Here is a 19,926-nt window from a genome sequence, read left to right on the forward strand (position 1 = left end):
TGTTCAGATATGTCCCACTTGCCCCATGTACGTTAAAACTCAAGGACAAGTGAAAATAGTAGATTTTGGTTTTAATTAAAACATTTAAATCGTTTTCGATGTCACACAATCATTTAATTGCTCAAAATATTCACGTTCCACATCAATGATAAATTTGGAAACGACTATTTTGTTGGAAATCTATTGAATTAAAATATAAGGTACACTGGGGGAAGTGGAAAAGGAAAAATCGATAGTGCATGTTTGAATGAGTGTAAAACCATTTTAAATGATCTATGTAAATGCGTTCAATCAAAATGGGCTATCAAAAACAGTCAATTTTGCATCAACTGTGTGGAAATTCATACCATTTTGGTCGCTTGAAATTTATGGAAATAGATTTTAAAATTAGGAGTTGTTTTTCCACTTTCCCTAGTGGGATGGGGTAAGTGGAAAACCCATGTTACCTTGACCTTCACTAGTGATGAGTAGTTACATATAACTAAAATCAATACGATAATTGCTCTGAGTATCTTTTTTGGAATAATTTCATTACTTTAACGGAATAGATCCTCAAGGAATTCTCGTAATAGCTAGGGGAGGGCTGGTTTGCCTTTTCGAACACTAAGTGTACGTAAAATCTATATGTTCGCTCCAAAGATGAACTTTTTAAAGGAAAATTGGGACTTAAAGGGTTATAGACTAATCAACTTGGTTTAACGAATTGAGATGATGTCTGTATGTGCGTATTTGTTTGTATATGTGTGCGCAAAGCACGTAGAAAATTATCAGTTATTCTTAAGTACTTGTCCTTAACCAATTTATTCGCAAAAAATGCGTTCAACGGCGAAACTTGTTATGAATAAAAATTAATGTGAAATATAGAATATATTTACCTATCAGTGCTATTTTTAACTTTCTTATACATTTTTTCATATGTAAAACATTTGAAAGGCATCAATACCGATAGGTGGATTTATCAGGCTTTTTCTCATTTATATTAGTCCAATTACCACTGGAATCACAATGATAACAAAGAAGAAATATATTTTGATTCACAGCTATCGAAATAAACCCTGGAGGGAAGAAAAAATTCCGTGATTAGAACGTTATCCACTTCCCCCGCAGTGTTTGATACCTGGGGAAGTGTAAAATCTTTTAATTATTTGCTTTCTTGGTACAAACCACTACCAATTGAATGGGATTAGTTTAATTGTATTAGAAGAGTCACCTATGATATAAATTCGCTGGAAAAGGGGACAATTGGTGCAAATAAGAATTGATTTTATGAATGCAGAAATCAACTTTTCATGAAACCTAAAATTACAGTTCAAGCGTTAACCGTGTTATTGTATGTATTATACAAATTTCAACATAATATTAGTGTAAGCATCAAAGTTTATTCTTGCATAATGTTATGATGTGGTAAAAACTGTAAAGTATGTACAATTCCAATTTTTCTAGTCGATTTTTACACTTACCCCCTTTTTCCACTTCCCCCAGTGTACCTTAAGTAATAGCTTTTCCCAGTAGTTATAAGTCATAATCAACCAATAGCATTAGTATGGTGCCTCAAATGGTTTTGATTGAGAATATTTTAGTGTCGGGTGAATTCGTTGATCGTTCTGCTTCATCTTTCTAGAACATTGTTACCATTAGAAGCGTTCATCGATTCATTGGCAGCCATAGTACCCACTTACCCCGGGGTACCTTATGAGAATTTAAATAAAATCATAAGGGAAGTCATCGCAGCGATAACTGATTTTTGTCAATCATGACATATATGCTGTCTGTGTAAGATCCACAATTATGCAGGTTATTAAATCGTTGCGTTGCGTTGGATCAAAGAGCATTTTTCCTTGAACGCATCCGCCATTCTGATTATACTAATCCGACTGAACAAAACGTTCACAACGTGTTATCGGCTAGATATCAAATTCGGCACGTGTCAATTTAAACTGTAGGTTAGCCCTTCTGGAATTTAAATACACGCATGCTAAACAAGTACATGAAATCCTAATCTCAGGTTACATCTACGGTTGATTTCCACTCGCCCGTCGGTAGCTATACCGGCAGCAATAATAGACAGCTCTACACGTGCAAGAGAAAAATCTCCCGCTCGACCGATGTTGTCACAAGCCTTGTACCAGATGATCTGAAATTAATGAATATATCTTTTTCAGTCATCCGTCCATCCGTATCTTGTTTTATTCATGCAAAGCTTAATCCTTGCATAAGGATTAGCTTTCCCTCATACATGTGATGAGATCTTTGAAGGAGGCCAAACTTTGCTTTTTCTTTCTATCCTTACTTCGAGTATCATTCGGTTTATTGTTATGTCATACACCACAAACCTGTTCGATTTGTTACTATATATAAGTTCAGCTTATACATACAGGTACACAATTTTCTGAAGCTGCCCTGAGATTGATGAAAAAATATTGTCAAAATTCCGTTCACCCTCTAAAGGTCGCTTCACATCTAATCGATACCTGGAAGGACCATTATTTTAGCAGAAAAGGATAATATGCGTCCCACTACGGATAAGAATTCCTGTTGTTTATTTACTTTGTATTAGCAGCAATTAAAGGGATTTATTGCACCCCTTTGGAATTTCACCCGCATTTTCAAGCTCGAGCAGAATTTAAATTAAAAGAAATATTTAAACACAGCACTGCAAGTCCCCCACCGTCATTCGAAGGCACGTCGCCGAGCTTACTGCACGCTTCGCTCTTATCCCTTCCGGAAAGCGCTGTAATGTTTGGTTGAAGAACAGCATCGAAAAGGTTGCGGACGGTGTGTACCGTGAGTCGCCGTCGTCGATGTTGGGTACTAATGGTTCCGGCTCGTTTCGGAACAAATTTGAACTCCGAGCCCATTTGCCGACACTAGACGGAGGGCACCGAAACACAAAAGGAATGTTTATTATTATTTCAATCCATGCTGAACACCCTTCGTTGCTGGCGTTGTAGTGTACTGACTATTTCGAGCGCCTGCTTTTGCAATACAGTAATGACTGGATTTTATGATGTGCATCTTTATCGTTCTGCATATTTTTGATATAGAAAAGAGAGAATTCTTCATTTTTATTAAAATGGCTTATGAGACATTTACATATAGATCCATCGACTACTTTGTTTCAAAAAGCAAGAACTGGCTTCACCAAATTCTCAAACATTTTTGCTATATTGCACAATACGACATTGAGAACGCATCTCGGTGGTCTAGTGGCTACCGCTGCTTTTTTAAATCTTTATAAATGTGTTTTTAATTCTAGGATTAAGTTCAACACAGGGATAAAAGAAAGTCTACCGCTGCTGACTTATAAGCAGGAGGACGTGGGTTCAATTTCAGGCTCGTCCCTTTCGTACTATGTATTACTATCTTAGTTCTTTCTATGTTTCACGTTCCACCAAAACGATTCCTACATACTGTTATAACCTTCCACACAATCCCAAAACCTCTCGTGGCACCTATGAGATGTCGTATAGTTCTCTGCATCTTTCTGAGCATCCTTCCCCTTCCTCAGCATTCGCAAGGACGTGGCCAGGACAATTCTCGACTATTGGAGAATGCACTACTTCCATCTAAGAGATAGTAATTATTCCCAAATCAATATCTGTGGTAACGGATGAAAGTGATGCTACTCGCATACAAGAGTCTTGGCTTATACTTACTTACTTACTTATGAATCCTGTACACCTCCGGTGGTGCAAAGGGCCGACTTGAAAGATCTCCATCCTGAGCATTGCCCAGCTATCGCTTTAACCTGTTGCCAGGTTAGATTTCGGTCGACTTCTTTTATTTCTTTATTGAGGCTTCGCCGCCAAGAGCCTCTGAGTCTACCTCTGCTGCGATGTCTCGCTGGGTTCCAGTCTAATGCTTACTTACATATTTCGATTCCGCCACTACGTAGAGTGTGGCCGACCCAGCCCCACTTTCGATCCCGAATTTCTGTTGCTATCGGCCTCTGGTGACAACGACGATGGAGCTCGTTGTTTGAGATCCAATCGTGAGGCCAACAGGCCCGAATTATATACCGCAGGCTATATGATGTGAACCGGCCTAGGGCCGAAAACCTCTTTAATAAAGATAATAGTAATAATAAATATATACCGCAGGCATCTGTTAATGAACACCTGCAGCCGTTGAGTGTTCTCCACTGATACACACCATGTTTCGCTAGCGTATAACAGCACAGATTTCACGTTATAGTTGAAAATTCGTATTTTGGTGCGTTCACTTATCTGCCTGATTTTCTTAAACTCGCAAAGGCAGCCCTTGCTTTCTTGATCCGTGTACCGCCGTCTGACGCCATTTGGCTACCAAGATATTGGAAGCTTTCAACATTCTCCACTGGTTGCCCGGCTACTGTGAAACTGGAAGGAGTCACCGTGTTTACATCCAACGATTTGGTTTTGTTGACGTTGATGACTAAACCTGCCGAAGAGGAGCACTCGGCAAGGTCGTTGAGCTTACTCTGCATATCAGAGCGCCGTTGTGCGAGGAGTGCAACGTCATCAGCCAATTCGAAGTCGTTTAGGTGCTCCATGGTTATTGGCTGCCATAACAGCCCGCGGTTTGGTTCACGGTCAATCGCATCTACCAGAATCTCGTCGATTACGATGAGGAACAGTAACGGTGATAGAATACATCCTTGCCTCACACCAGCTACGACCCGGATAGGGTCGGACAAGACTCCATTGTGCAGCACTCTACACGAGAAGGCCTCGTACTGTGCCTCGATGAGGCCGATGATTTTCTCAGGAACTTCCTTGCGTCTCAGGGGACCCCACATATTCTCGTGATTGAGACGGTCGAAAGCTTTTTCGTAGTCAATGACTACCAAGTAAAGGGACTCTTGGAATTCGTTGACCTGCTCCAAAATGATGCGGAGCGTGACAATATGGTCCACACAGGATCTTCCGGCACGGAATCCGGCCTGCTGCCGTCGGAGAGTCGCATCAATCTTCTCCTGAATCCGGGCTAGGATAATTTTGCATAGAACTTTGAGAACGGTACACAGCAACATAATGACTCGCCAGCTCACCCTTTTTGGGCACCTTCACTAAGATACCTTGCATCCAGTCGACCGGGAAAGTTGCGATGTCCCAGATATTACGAAATAAACGATGCGGTATTTTAGCGGATGTCATGGGGTCAGCTTTGAGCATCTCGGCTGATATGCGATCGACTCCTGGGGCTTTATTCGATTTCATGCTTTGGATGGCTGTTTGAATCTCTAGCAGTGATGGAGCTTCGGTATTGACGCGTGTTATACGTCGGATCCTAGACAGATCATGCCGAGGTGGTGATGGCCTGGATGGCACTTGAAAAAGTTGTTCGAAATGCTCGAACCAGCGTTTCAGCTGGTCAGTTGGGTCGGTCAATAACTGGTCATTCGCGTCTTTCACAGGCATCGTTGCATTCATCTTCGCCCCGCTTAAGCGTCGTGAGATATCGTAGAGGAGGCGAATGTCCCATTGTCCCCAGTTGCGGCGGCTCTCTCTCCATCGTCGGCCAGAGAGTCTGCTCAAGTGCCCACGCTCGATTGTCCCGTCGACATGAGCGTTTTACTTCCTTCTCAAGAGCCGCGTATCGTTGACGGGCTAAGACTTTGACTCCTCTGGTTTTTGATCGCTCTATCGCGGCTTTGGCTTCTCTTCGCTCCTCTGTCTTCCTCCAGGTCTCATCGGTGATCCACTGTTTTCTCTGGGTGCGCAGTTCACCCAGATTGTTCTCGCTGGTGGCGATAAAGGCAGAATGCCTTTATGGCGGTCTGCAGCACTCGTCTCCAGTTCTTCAACGACGGACCGATTCACCGTGGCATCTTCCAGTCGGCGTGTGTTGAACCGTCGTCCAACTCTTTCCTCCTGCCGACGAATCCGCGCAATGCGCAGGCGTATTTCGCCGATGAGGAGCTGATGATCAGACGCGATATCGGCACTACGTTTATTCCGTACATCAAGAAGGCTCCGTTTCCATTTTCGGCTGATGCAGATGTGGTCGATTTTATTTTCTGTAGGGGAGACTGGGTAGACTTGATCCGCTTTTCTGATTTCCGATGTACCACAGCCAAAAATAAATAAACATACGCGATTTCCACACAGACTCTCTAAGAAATATAGTATTTAACTTTACTGATGTATGTCAGTCCTTAAATTATTGTTGTTATTGATACACAATCGATTTTTTGGAGTGCTGTCAAAAATCGACTTTTTGAATTTTCGGGGGAAATTGATCCCTCTCCAAAAAAATGCTTTGATAAAATTAGAAAGGTGCCCTCAGATTTTTTAAATATTTTTCCTTCAAAATATACAGAATTTTCGAATAGCTGTGCGTATACATGAACGATTTTTTTTATTGAATTCGACAGCATATGCAATTTTAAAATTTGGGGAGACTTGATCCCCTTTTTTTATGATATCTACGCAATAAATATTTTTTCCTGCCAAAACTTCATCACATCTGTCAAATCTACAAAAAATTAGAAGCCTGAATACAGATTTAAATTGTTTGAATTTTTTCGACAAATTTTTGTATGGGTGACTAATGGGGGATCAAGTGTCCCCATATTGAGGGAATAACTTCAAATCCAAATATCCTAAAACTTTGATGGAATTTTGACATTTTATTCAGTACAGATCATTAAGCATATTTATGGCTTTGTGCTGTGAAAAAACGAAAGCATTCGGTCATTGTTATGAAAAGTTATTCAAATTTTGCGTGGGCAATAAAAAAATCTTTGGGAAGGTCAAAAAATACCAATCGCCCTGTAGAATAAATAAAGTTGTCAATCCAAAAAATAACTCACCACATAAAGGTCATTTGTTTAGAGGATCTATATTAAAAAATACGCTAGAACAAAACTACTTTAGTTCTCGATAAAACAGGGGGTGATCAAGTCTCCCCGGGGATCAAGTCTACCCACCTTCCCCTAAAGCCGTCACGGGGGACCCACGTGACCTTGTGAACCGGTCGATGAGGGAAGAGCGATCCCCCGATCACCATGTTGTTATTACCACAAAATCCTGCGAACAGCCAGCCGTTTTCGCTCATTTCGCCGAGACCATGGCGTCTCATAATGCGCTCATGGTTCGAGTTGTCGGATCCGATCTTCGCATTGAAGTCGCCCAAACAGATCTTGATATCACCCTTCGGAATTCTATCTACGACGGCATTGAGTTGACTGTAGAAGTTCTTTTTGCCTTGCAGATCGGCAGCAACGGTTGGCGCATAACATTGGATTATAGTAAGGTTTCGCAACCGTGTTCTAAATCTGGCAACATTATCCTTTCACTTATAGGTTTCCACTTCATAAGCGCAGAGTGTGCCTGAGCGCTTAGTAGGAAGCCAAGTTGTCTTCGTATTGCACAATGGAATGTGCGAGGCTTGAATAATATGCAAAAGTTTGATAATTTACTTGAGTTTTTAGATTGTATGAAAGTCCCAATAGATATTTTTGTTGTTGGTGAACGTGGTTAAAATCTGTAAACTGTCCCTTGTTTAGAATTCCCAACTACAAATCAGTTTTCGCTTGCCGTGATACATCGTCTGGTGGTTTTGCAATATATGTCAGGAATGGATTAAATTTCAAATCAGTAAAAAACATAACTTTAGATGAACTGCATATAGGCTAGATGTACCAGTTGTGGCTATAGCACCAGTTGTCGCACTAGTGCTTTATATGCGAAATGGCCAATCAAATCACCACAAAACAAGTTCAGATCGATAAAGCTTATTCATATGATACGATAACACCTTTGATCTCCTCCAAAACAAGCAAAGCATAATTGTAAAAATTGATTTTGCTTAATTTTTGACGTCCTTTGCACCAGTTGTCGCACTAGTGGTCCCTATTTGGCCAATCCCATAAGAAAACAATGGGATTTGCCAAATAAGGAACCAAAATTAAGAATAGTGCCACAACTGGTGCATGCGTTCCTATTATGGATTAATTAATTTTGAGGATTATAACAAATTTTATTGTGGTTTTCACAGCAGTTCTAAGAAGCAGGAAGTAAAACCTTTCGCTTGATATATAAAGTCGACCCGCATGCCTTTTACTTATTTATTAAAAAGCAGTTGTTCTTATGTATGGCGACAATTGGTACACCCACCCTAATTCAAATTGAAATAAATATCAATAATATTGTGTATGATGTGGTAGGCATATACAGGCCTCCATCGTTTGATTTTACGAGATTCCATGATGAAATAGAAACGCTTTTATTAGCTTAACGTTCACAACAAATGTTCGTAGCAGGCGACGTAAATATTCCAATAAATATGGTGAATAATAATATAGTTCTACGTTACAAAAGTCTTTTAGACTCCTATGATTGTATTTGTTCAAACTCACATGTAACTCGCCCTAGCTGTAATAATGTTTTGGATCACTTTATTATTAGGGAAGAGAATTGTGTAAATGTTAGCAATGATACCATTTATTCGGATATTAGTGATCACCTAATAATAGTCTCATCAATAAAAATTAGCAATTCAAAACTGAACTAAATGATCTGTTCAAAAACTTTTTTAATTTTTTTTTTGTGCTTTGAAGATGTAGACAAAACAATAAACACAATAACATCTACTTATAATAGAATGGTTGCCGAATGTACTAAAATTAAACGTGAAAAGTAAAAGTTAAAGTAAAGCATTGTCCATGGTTAAATTATTATGTATGGCAGTGGATAAAACTGAAAAATAAATATAAAAAAAGTTAAAAATAATCCCAGCAATAATTACTTGAGAGATATATTCAAGTATGTAACTAATAAAACGGATAGTGTCAACGGATAGAATCAAATTATTAAAAGATAAAATTATAAAGCTTGCACTGCTCGATGGCTACTAGCAGATTCATCTGTTTTCACGCCGTTGTTTTCCACTCAATTTCAAGTCAATACAAATGTATTCTTTCAAAATTCACTTCACGACACATAAAGCACATCACATTTTCACTATAAATATAATTATACTTGAAATACCAACGCGATTTCCTATATAGGTTCGAACAACGTCTTAATTATCCTTGTCCGTATTCCAAACTGTTTACATGGCTTGCGAGTACTCAAGGGTTGCCGACCTGGAATTTTATTTCAAAAATGCTTGAATGAACTTTCACTGTGAAATTCAACTCTTATGTTTGTAAAAAAGGTATATCGAAAAAATTATCTTTTTATCTTTTATTGAGAGGGAAAAGCCGGCGGGAGTGGAGTTTAGGCAATGTTACGCTCCTTCTCCCGTAGGCATAAAACCTCTATTTTTTATATCAACAGTTCACAACCAAATGATACAAACATGATAATCTATTACAAACATAAAATTAAACTAATAAGTTGAAAAACTACATCAAAAACTGCAATTTTGTAATTATATTTCAACTCAAATATAAAACATTGACGAATACGGCATCACTGCAATCATATTGTTACGTATACACACAAGTAATAGTGTGCGTATTTTATGTTGGAAACAGTATTATTGATATAGGATTAACTGTTTTGAATGTTATTGAAATAGGTACATGGCGGTGATGTTTTTTAACTAATTACTTCTAGAATGTGATAATAATTTCATTTTTGAAGTTGCCAAATTGTTCTCAATCAAAAATTACGTGAGCTGAGCATAATTATTCTCATGTTTCTTGATTATTGGGTGAGAAATCAATGCATTTCACATGCGCATTGCCTTATTGTTATTGATATAGGAACAGATACCCTACCAATCAGCTTTATACAAACGATTATCACAGTATCCTTCCACTTCGCGGACTATGCAAGCTACATACACAGAAAGAAATTCCATGGTAACAATTACTATTTTGTAGACTACACGCTGCTTTAAAAACAACCACAAATTTTCAGTTAAATTAATCATGCATTCGGACAAATTCACCACTGATTCAGTTCATGTAACAACATTCCAACAGGACCACAGTTGATTGCGCATGGTCAAATCAAACGGGTTTGTTGTCTGCTGAAAATCGTCGGTGCGTATTCTTAAATTAACCCTCGGAATGGTAGTTTCGACCGCTACATTTTTTTGCGTGTACTTGTTTATTCGTGTATGATATGCTAAAACATCCAAATTTGCATCATAATCTCACTCTTACTACTATGAGTCACGGGCATAATACTCGTTCCGCTAGTAATTTATTACGTACAAGGGCAACTACTTGTCAGGTCAAATGCGTATTTCTTTCCACGGTCCATCATCATATAATTCTCTTCCAGAATATTTAAAAAACATAAATAGTCGTCTTTTATTCAAAACCAAATTAAAACAATATTAAATATTTATATATTTATTAGGAGCTGATTTGTGTATTTTTGGGTTTTTGATCGAATCGCATCAGCCGAAACCTATATAAAAGTTCATTTAAATATCATACAATGTTATGTGAAATTGTAGGATACCAACTGCCGTTTTTGCAATTCTGAGCTCAATCGAGCAATAAGAACAAATTTACAGATCGAATGAGTGACGGAGGTGTATTTTCCTATACAGTTTGGCTGAAATCCCCTTACAAACTTCAAATCAATTGCGCCAGCTTATGAAACAAGCGATTGAACTGAAATTTTGATAGATTGATTTTCTCACCCAAAGACACAATTCTGGGGGGTGCCCCGTGGAATTCGACAACTCTTTGTTTCCTGGGCCAGTCTAATGCACACTAATTTAAAGCCCGATGCCCACGCGCACGCAGCATTCAAATAACGCAATTGTGCATCGGCACGGCAACGTTGCGTTTCCCCCTTTTCTCGATGCACACCTGCGTCTTTTTAAAGCCGTGTGTACACAGCGTTGAAAAAACACTACGTGGAGATCGGCCATAAATGAGTTGCGACATCTTATAACAGCAGATATTTCAATTATAATATTCATGGGGCCCTCCTTAGATGCGCGGCTATAAAGCTAGACCATCCTGAGGGTGGCTGGGTTCGATTCCCGGTGCCGGTCTAGGCAATTTTCGGTTTGGAAATTGTCTCGGCCTCTTTGGGCATAAAATTATCATAGCGTTAGCCTCATGATAGGTATATACGAATGCAAAAATGGTAACATGGCTTAGAAACCTCGCGGTTAATAGCTACGGAAGTGCTGAATGAACACTAAGCAGCGAGGCGGCAATGTCCCAGTAGGAGATGTAATGCCAATAAGAAGAATATTTCAATTTATAAAAAACAAATTTCCTATTTTTTTCACATATACGAAATATTATTTTATCGATAAGTGCAATATGACTTTATTTTAAGCCACTTAGGGCCGATTTATTCACTCGTGTGATCCTCTGTATGCTCACTATCAAGAGCCGCAGAGAAGTTTTGAGCAGTTGAAGCGGTCCGCAGTATATTTACGAGATTTATTTGTTCAATTTTAATTGCATTTATTTATTTATTTATTCATACTAAAGCCGAAGTGGCCTGTGCGGTATATAAGAGTCTCGGCTAGGTCCATGGCTACACGTCGCTAACCACGCAGTCTACGAAGGATCCGCAAGTTATCTTCCACCTGATCGATCCCCCTTGCCCGCTGCGCACCTCGCCTTCTTGTGCCCGTCGGATCTTTGACGAGAACCATTTTCACCGGGTTACTGTCCGACATTCTGGCTACGTGCCCGGCCCACCGCAGTCGTCCCACAAATTCTTCTACCACCTCGATTTCGTCACCACCGAAGCAAACTCGCGGTGAATGGCTCACATTGTCTTCTCTTGAACCTCTTCCTATCATGTACTTCGTCTTCGACGTGTTGATGACTAGTCCGATCTGCTTGGCTTCCCTCTTCAGTCTGATGTAGGCTTCCTCCATCTTCTCAAAGTTACGTGCGGTAATATCTGTCTTCGACGAAGCCAAATAGCTGGACGGACTTATTGAAAATTGTACCATTCGTGTTAATCCCTGCTCTCCGTATTACCCCTTCCTTTGATGATCCTTTGTGCTTCAAAGCACTTTACTGCTCGTTGGTGCGCTCTCATATGGAATTTGCTTCTGTTGTTTGATATCCTTATCAGGCTGTTTGGACAGCTCGTTTAGAAGCTGTTCAACATAAATTCGCAACGCACTGCGCTATCTTCCTTGGAGGGACCTGACCAATTTGCCGCCATACGCAGATCGCTGTCGCCTGTTGGGACTGGATACCCTTTAGCAAACGGAGAAATGTGGCGCAAGCAGTTTTAATCGCCAAAATTTTGCTATCGGAGTACGATGTACCCGATTTACTAGCCAGGATTCAACTTTACGCACCTTCTCAAACACTCCGACCAAGAGCTATACTATATGAGCAAGTTCAAAGCACAAACTACGCTGCCATCAGTTGCTTAGTCGTCATGATTCGTCGTTTCAACGAAGGTTCCGTTCAATTCGATTTCGACATCAGCGCTTCAGGATTTCGGCGACGTTTGCTGCGATTTTACATCGAATGACAAATCTTTAGTTTTAAGTCTTCATGTAGACTACTAAGGCAGATAAAAAATTATACAAAGAAATAAATAAATAAATATAGTACAGTAAGGTGGTCCGTTACAGGATGTAAAGCCAGTCAGGAGAAGAAGAAATCTTCTGCAACTTCAAATCGGACAACATTGTAACAATTCTCGGGTACTTATTCAAAAGGACGTATGTGATTTTGCAAACAAATATTCAAACGTTGATTTCTCCAATCTGATAGTACTCCCATGCAAACCATTAACACAGACAGGAAGGGGGAGGCTTCGGCTACCTGTTCGTTGTGTTGGTTTGCGTGGGAATGCCATCAGATTGGACAAATCGACATTTGAATCATTGTTTACAAAATCACATACGTCCTTTTGAATAAGTATCCGAGAATTGTATTTTTGTAGAGAAATCTCTTCCGGAATATAATAAATATTTCAATCAAAATAACGTATACAGTGTTTTAGAAAGGAATCTTAATTTTAACATTCTACAACAACTGAAAGTCCTATCGAATTTACGATTTACGATTCAAATTTATATCTTTAAAAGTCGAGAATCCTAGTGTAGATGACATTATATCAGGTAGCTTTTATAAATGCCAAGAAATTAATGAATACTTGTTTTGATTATGATGAAAATGTATGAAATTTATTTCACACAAGCAGACTCAACGAACTTTGTTTCACCTAAAATGAATTTATTCTCTGCTGCTTAGTTATGCAGAAATTTCTGTTTCATTTGTAATAGAGGGAGGGATCTCAAATCATCTTAAGAACCTTCTCCGGCCCCAAAAACCTCTGCATATAAATTTTCACGCCGATCGGTTCAGTAGTTTCGGAATCTATAAGGTTCAGACAGATAGAATTGTTTTTTATGTATATAGATTAGACCTCTTCATGTTTTCAAAAAGTATCAAAAATTCAACCGGTCAGCTCAGAATCACAATTCTTATGCTAAAATGAGCCTCCTGTCAAATTTTCAGCTAATTCGGATAAAATTTCGAGGTGGTTCAGGTCGATTTAGTGTTTTAGGCTATTTTAAATTTGAAAAAATCTAACTAGAAATATAAAATCCAAAAACTATCGCAACAACCTCTATACGGAAGCTTTTGGTGTGCTCTAAAAGTTTTGACCATGTTTAAGTGATTTTCGGGCTTTAAAGTGCATAAAACACTGTTTCCCTAAAATTCCTTGTTCCACAAAATTCGTATAGAGGTTGTTGCGATGGTTTTTGATTTTATATTTCTTGTTAGATTTTTCAAAATTGAAAATACCCCAAAACACTAAATCGACTTGAGCCACCTCGAAATTTTATCCGAATTAGCTGAAAATTTTACTGGAGGCTTATTTTACCACAGGAATTGTGATTCTGGGCTGACTGGTTGAATTTTTGATACTTTTTGAAAACATGAAGAGGTCTAATATAGATTATAAGATTTTCAAATACTGCAAACCTAATATTGAAAATCTTGTGAATGTGTACAAACAAACAAGAAAAAAAAATATCAACACATTTCCACCGCAGTCGATTTTTTTAACAAGCCTTTTTTTTTGGCGGATTTCTAGACTTTATGCGTTTTTAAGTGGATTTCCTTAAACGTTTAATGCGGTTTTTTGAGTACGAGGGATACGTGAAAACCGCGAAAAATAGATTTTCGATGATCTCGTGTTTACACGGATTTATGTGGTTTTGATCACACTATTATTGGAAGTCAGTTGATTCTTCGCTTATTTTGTAATGTAAAGCATATAAAAATCGTTTGTATAATACAAATATAAATAATAAAGTGATTTCGACTGATAAAAATATATTACATCAGCTGGGGTCATGTCCCCCTAGACCGGGACTCTAGTTAAGCCTATGGTCATAGTTGAAACAGTTGTATTAAAGAACATTAACTCAGTGCTAAGGATGACAATTTTTCGAGTTGTAAATAAGCTTCATTGTCTTAAACAACAAATTCTACAGTAATGATGAATTTCCTAATATATTGCGAGACAAATATACCGTGGATAATCAAAATTCGGACGCTTCAATTCGTATAGGAAATTTTCTGAAATGTTTCATTGAAATGTTTCGTAAAGATGGAACGGAAGGACTAATAGTTTTTGCTTGTTTTAGTATAGTTACATTTTATTAAGACATGTTAAAACAATGCGACGAAATGATTAAAAGACAGTCGGAGCTGTGCAGTGAGAATAGTTTTCAATAATTCTTCCCGTTACTGTGTAATCAGGTGTCCGAAGTTTGAATATTTGTGTCCGAAATATGAATCCAACCCCGTCGATGTCCGAGGTTTGAATCAAACAGAAGCCGGACATTTTCATAAATTGCAAACATTTTTTGCAATATTCTGCACGTATTAAATACGTAGTTCAAAGATGAATACTGTACTCAGTGATTGCAATGGTGATTTAAACGATGTGATTTAAAATGCGACTTAACAGGATGATTGTATATCAGAAAGTGCTTAAGCGTCCGAAGTTTGAGTTTGCACGGTACTAAGAAAGTTAACAGATCGACTTACAGACAAATGGTTCCATGAATTTTTCGAACAAAGCTCAATTCACATATTTTCAGCGAATAGAGAACCTGGAACCAACGAATACAGGAAGGCGGCGAAACATACTGGGATCGCAATAAATGTCTGAAGGAAGTAGGAATTGCAGCTGGCTAGTAAAATCGGATCATTACTGTAAATTATCAGCAACGATCGGTGAGGGGAAATTTCAATATTGCTTGGTATGGAGACGCACTGTGAGGCACTTGATATCTAAATAATACGGAAAATAGTACGATTCTCATTGCTCTGGTGTGACCTGCAAACAAATCAAAGTGCTGTTGCGAGCCACGTAGACGCTTGTGCTCACCCAGCTGATACCGTCCCATTAGATGAATTCGGAAGGAAGAGGCGACACGTGTCCGAGATCATTTGCATCATTGCTAAGTGAAAGCAACTAGGTTATAGTGCTCTATGATGTCATTGATTTCCAATTGCGAACGTGAGCGGCAGCTCGCTGCGACTCATGACGGTTCAAGTGATTCTTCAGAATTATTAGTTGAACAAATAAGATGTAACGCTGAGACAAGGTGGCGCGTGTGCGTATAACTGTGCAGCCCACCGCGAACGTCATGGATTGTCACCTCTGCCTGCGTTCTGGGTTGATGAGGACGAGCAATTGAGCACGTTTGCAATAAGTATGGACTAAAGAGGATGTTAAAGTGATTCAATGCAAATAATGACTGAACGGAGTAAGTATAGATATCATTGATAATTGCTATACTTCTTCTCCTTGCGTTAATGGCATTACATTGCACTCCGGGACATTGCCGTCTCGCAGCTTTATAGTTATTAGGTAATAGGTTTTCATGTTTGTGTCTCTAATTCTCAGGTCAGACAAAGCTCCGTTAAGCAGGACTCTGTACGCAAAAACTTCGCACTTTGACGAGACAGAATAGCGTAATCAGAATTTCCTTGCGTCCCACAGATTTCTGTGGGTAAGACAATGGAAAGCTTTTTCGAAGTCAATGAATACCAAATAGAATTAGAATGGTATGTTCCATAACGTTAATCAATGTTTCCGGCTGCTCTGGTTGCGGAGCGGAAAATATTTGAAAACTTTGATTTCAATAGGGCTGCGAGACGAAGTGATGTGCAGTAATAAACCCAGCAAATCGTGGAAGGATATAAAATTGGCTTTTAACTTTAGATTTATTTCAAAATTTGAGCAGAAACGATTACAAAACTTCATTTTTTTAATTAGTCATTTGTTTTATGGAAGGCCTAATAATATTCGCGAATTTTTGCACGAAAAATACTCTAAAAAATTAAGGGCAGAGCCGATATGGCTAGTGTTTTTAAGGCATTTTTGAGTTATTTATATAACTAGGGGTAACCTATTCAGAAGCTTTCACTCAACAGGGATAATCAATATGCGGATTGGTCGTTCCAAATCGATTATTTAATCTGTTATTAATCGATTTCATTCTAGGTAAATCCCAACCTCTACGATCCCTTGGATCGTAGTGCAATCAACACCAGCTCTGACCAATCATGGAGTAGCAACCATTGACATGTCAGTCAGTCTAAGCTAAGCAAAGTTAAGCTTAACTAAGCTCGTTCAATAATATAAACTTCAATGCATGCTTAAATGCAATTAGAAGTCAAATTGTTGATTCATTGTTATCCGTTTGAACCTAAGCTAAATAAATGAATGCATATACTTACGAGCGTGTGTATAGTTGATTATAATATATTTTTTCAGATATCCATCTCATTGGTGCTGAAAATTAAGTGTTACTGTGAATAACGTTTGCGCTGTCTAAACTTTTTAATCAAAATCATTATTGAACAGTCAAATATAAAAAAGTTAAACGATTTGGTTAATTGGTTCGTTTCCCAAGCAAAAAATCCTATCTACTCTAAAATCAAAAGACCGACAAAAGAACTTCAATACCATTACTTATCTAAGATCCTCTTGTATTCGAGTAAAAAAACATCCCCTGTTCCCTCTTGATCGTATGAGCATAAAAGCATAAAAAAGCTTACGTAACATCGGTGCGGACTAATTCTCGTTCTAACAATGTCATAAACACGGGAGGCGCAAGTCCCGAAAAAAGAGTTAATCTGTCATGGTACGCTGACGGGTGTAATAAATGGGTTGAAAATGAGGACTGAAAAAAAGAAAACGAATCGTAACAAGGGGAACACTGTGAAGGCTGGTGTCGGTGATGCTTCTTGGCGATTTATTAGATAAGTGTTTTCACGCTGACTCACCAACAGAGAGGCACACAACGATGATGATTTCATTTCATGCCATGCATTCTGGGTGGTTATTACCCAGTTAATATTTAATAAATTCGATACACCGGTGCGCATCCTTTGAGCGATGCTTCATTATAAAGGGTTCGAGATTGGGATGAGGAAACAGAACAGGGTGTGCTGATCAGGCTGGTAACAGATGGACGTGATGATTGTTTCTTTCGGAATGAAAAATATTATCGAATTTTAGGATTATTATAACAAAATTTGCTCATATTTATTGATCTCGCTTTTGCAATAAAAAAATCAATCTTCTTTTTTCATCAATATTTGGTAGTTTGAGATTTGGTTGCTTATATAACAAAAAAAAAATCTTGCTTGCAGTTTATAAAAATGAATAAAATCAAAATTGTATGAGATCTAAAGTGATGAACTAATTACTTCTAACTTCATTATTTAAAATATAATATAAAATCAACAAATGTGATAATAAAACTGTTGCAGAGTTGCAATATGTTGTTTATCAGATTTCACCGACTTTTACAGAAGTTAGCTGTAAGAGTCGGTAAAATTCTGATTGACAACGCGATTCGCCAATTCATCAATAAAAATAAATCAGTGAAACTGATATTTCTTTGACAAAATATCATCGCATTTCCTCGCTACAGAAAACTTAAGGTAGGAGGCGAAATACTAAATTGTTATTATTTTGTATTTTAAATAGTGAAATCGAAAGAAAGAAATATCATAGATATCATTGTTTTGTTTTCTTCACTAAACCTTTAACTTAACGTTAAATAAAAAAAAATGATTCAACATTATTCGACGATAGCTGATAACAAGAACTGTTTTTGATTGTTGAATCATGTTGACAATAAATGTACATTACGTGAAATACAAAAATCAAATGTATTTTTATTTTATTTTTCAAATTGTTGATGTCGAATAAGAACACATTTTCTCGCATATTGAAAAACATTTCCATGGCTTTCTACTGCCTATAACCGCATATCAGTACCAATCCTATTGTGGATAGCATATTGGCAAAAATATTACGGTTTATATTGCAAAGTAAATTTAGAAGGAGTTTAAAATCGTTTCAGATTTCAAATTATCAATAAATCACGTGATTGTTTCAGTAGTAAATAAGATCTATTCAAAGCGCATGCTTCATGTAAGCTTTAAAACTCTGTGATGTGTCGTTAGGATCTCATCTATATAATCACGTGTCAAATTGATAATTTCTATCTACTGTTGCGTAGCACATTCATACACCTATGTTATTATACATATGTAAAGGTTAAGAAGAGTATTAAAATCACACAGTTGCCACTAGTTTTGCCTGCTCATTAAATGAACGGGCAGATTTATCTCCTCCACATGCCAGCTGCTCCCGTACCAACCCCAACTCCAATTCCGGAGCTATTGCGGCGCATCTGTTCGAACTCATCTTGCGTTGTGCGTTGATAGGTTCGCTGCTTGTCTTCGAAGTCCCTCAGTCGTTGATTGTAGCGGTCCAGTTGTTCGCGCAGGATGGCGTCTTCCTGAGCGGCACGCTTTTCATCCAACTCCAGACACCCGATACCGTCCAGTCTTTCCATGTCTAACCAACCACGGAACCGTACGCATACGCCATTCATGATGAAGTGCGACTTGATGTGGACCTGAGAGGTAGAAAAAAACACAAAAAAAAATCAGCTGTCACAATCGTTGCTCGAAATAGTTTTCAAATATTTGAAGTGATACTCAATCAGAGCTGTGCCAAGCAATTAACCCTTGTAGCCCGCTTAAAAGGGATCACATTCTAAATCTATCTATGCATGCTTTAATAGTTATCTGTTTGACATTTTCGAAACATTTGTCATTGCGTTCTATCCAACTTCTTTTTTCCATTGAAGAGTGTTAAACGATTCATTGAAAAACGATCAGTGCCGCACGGTGGTCGGTCACCATACAAAGGAAGGTTAAAATGTAGAAAGTAGCATGATAGGAACATTTGATTTTGGATATGACGATGATTATGGGCAATGTTGGTAAGAACTCAAAGCTCAAGCACGATCCATCTCAAGCTCGAATTTAAACCCGCCAAACTCATTGACAAAAGAAAATATTATAATTTGTTTTTTACTATCATATAATGTTATATTATATATCTCACATATTTGAATTTGATTCTAGGTTTAGTTGTACCGTACCGCTGTGTTCCAATCTCGGCAACTGTGAGTCACAACAACAATAATTCTAGTTGAAGTGTTTTCCAGTCTCAACACACATTTCCCCGCGTGAACGTTCTTCCCCCACTTTGTGTAGCGTGTAGGTCGGCTGTCATGCATGATGTAGATTCCCGAGACCTCCACGGTAGCTAGCGTAAAATATTTCCATCACGGATTGTTGTCGGTAGTTGATCTCGTGTCGTGCACGAGTCACTCTCTACTTACATCTTCCCTTGACATGTCCCGCTGACTGCTGCATAGTAGGCGACGGGATGCTCACTGTAAATTGACCCAATTAGGATGAACGAAGCTGACTGTGAAGGCAACATTTGAATTCGAGAACGCAGAAGCCAGCATGGTGTAGGCCTACTTCTGCTCAAAATATTATTTGAAAGTCATCGCCGATCGATGTCGACGGCGACGACCTTTAGGGTACCATCCGGCCGGACCGACGTAATCTGATACTTTTCAGCATCACTTGACTTGCCGTTCCCCTTCGCAAGTTTGTTATGATCCTGCGCACACGATTTC

General features: G+C 38.4%; 1 protein-coding gene across 1 annotated transcript in view; it reads right to left on the reverse strand.

Annotated features, from left to right (window-relative positions):
* Window positions 1-17,803: 17,803 nt before the first annotated feature.
* The window catches only part of LOC134203304 (protein big brother-like), a 29,947-nt gene continuing 27,824 nt past the window's right edge, over window positions 17,804-19,926 (reverse strand). The window contains exon 3 of the mRNA XM_062678182.1: window positions 17,804-18,846. Within this exon, the coding sequence (XP_062534166.1) occupies window positions 18,550-18,846 (297 nt within the window). The 3' untranslated portion in view covers window positions 17,804-18,549. The remainder of the gene's footprint in view (window positions 18,847-19,926) is intronic.

This window comes from Armigeres subalbatus, unplaced genomic scaffold (assembly GCF_024139115.2).
Source record: "Armigeres subalbatus isolate Guangzhou_Male unplaced genomic scaffold, GZ_Asu_2 Contig1748, whole genome shotgun sequence".
NCBI lineage: Eukaryota > Metazoa > Arthropoda > Insecta > Diptera > Culicidae > Armigeres > Armigeres subalbatus.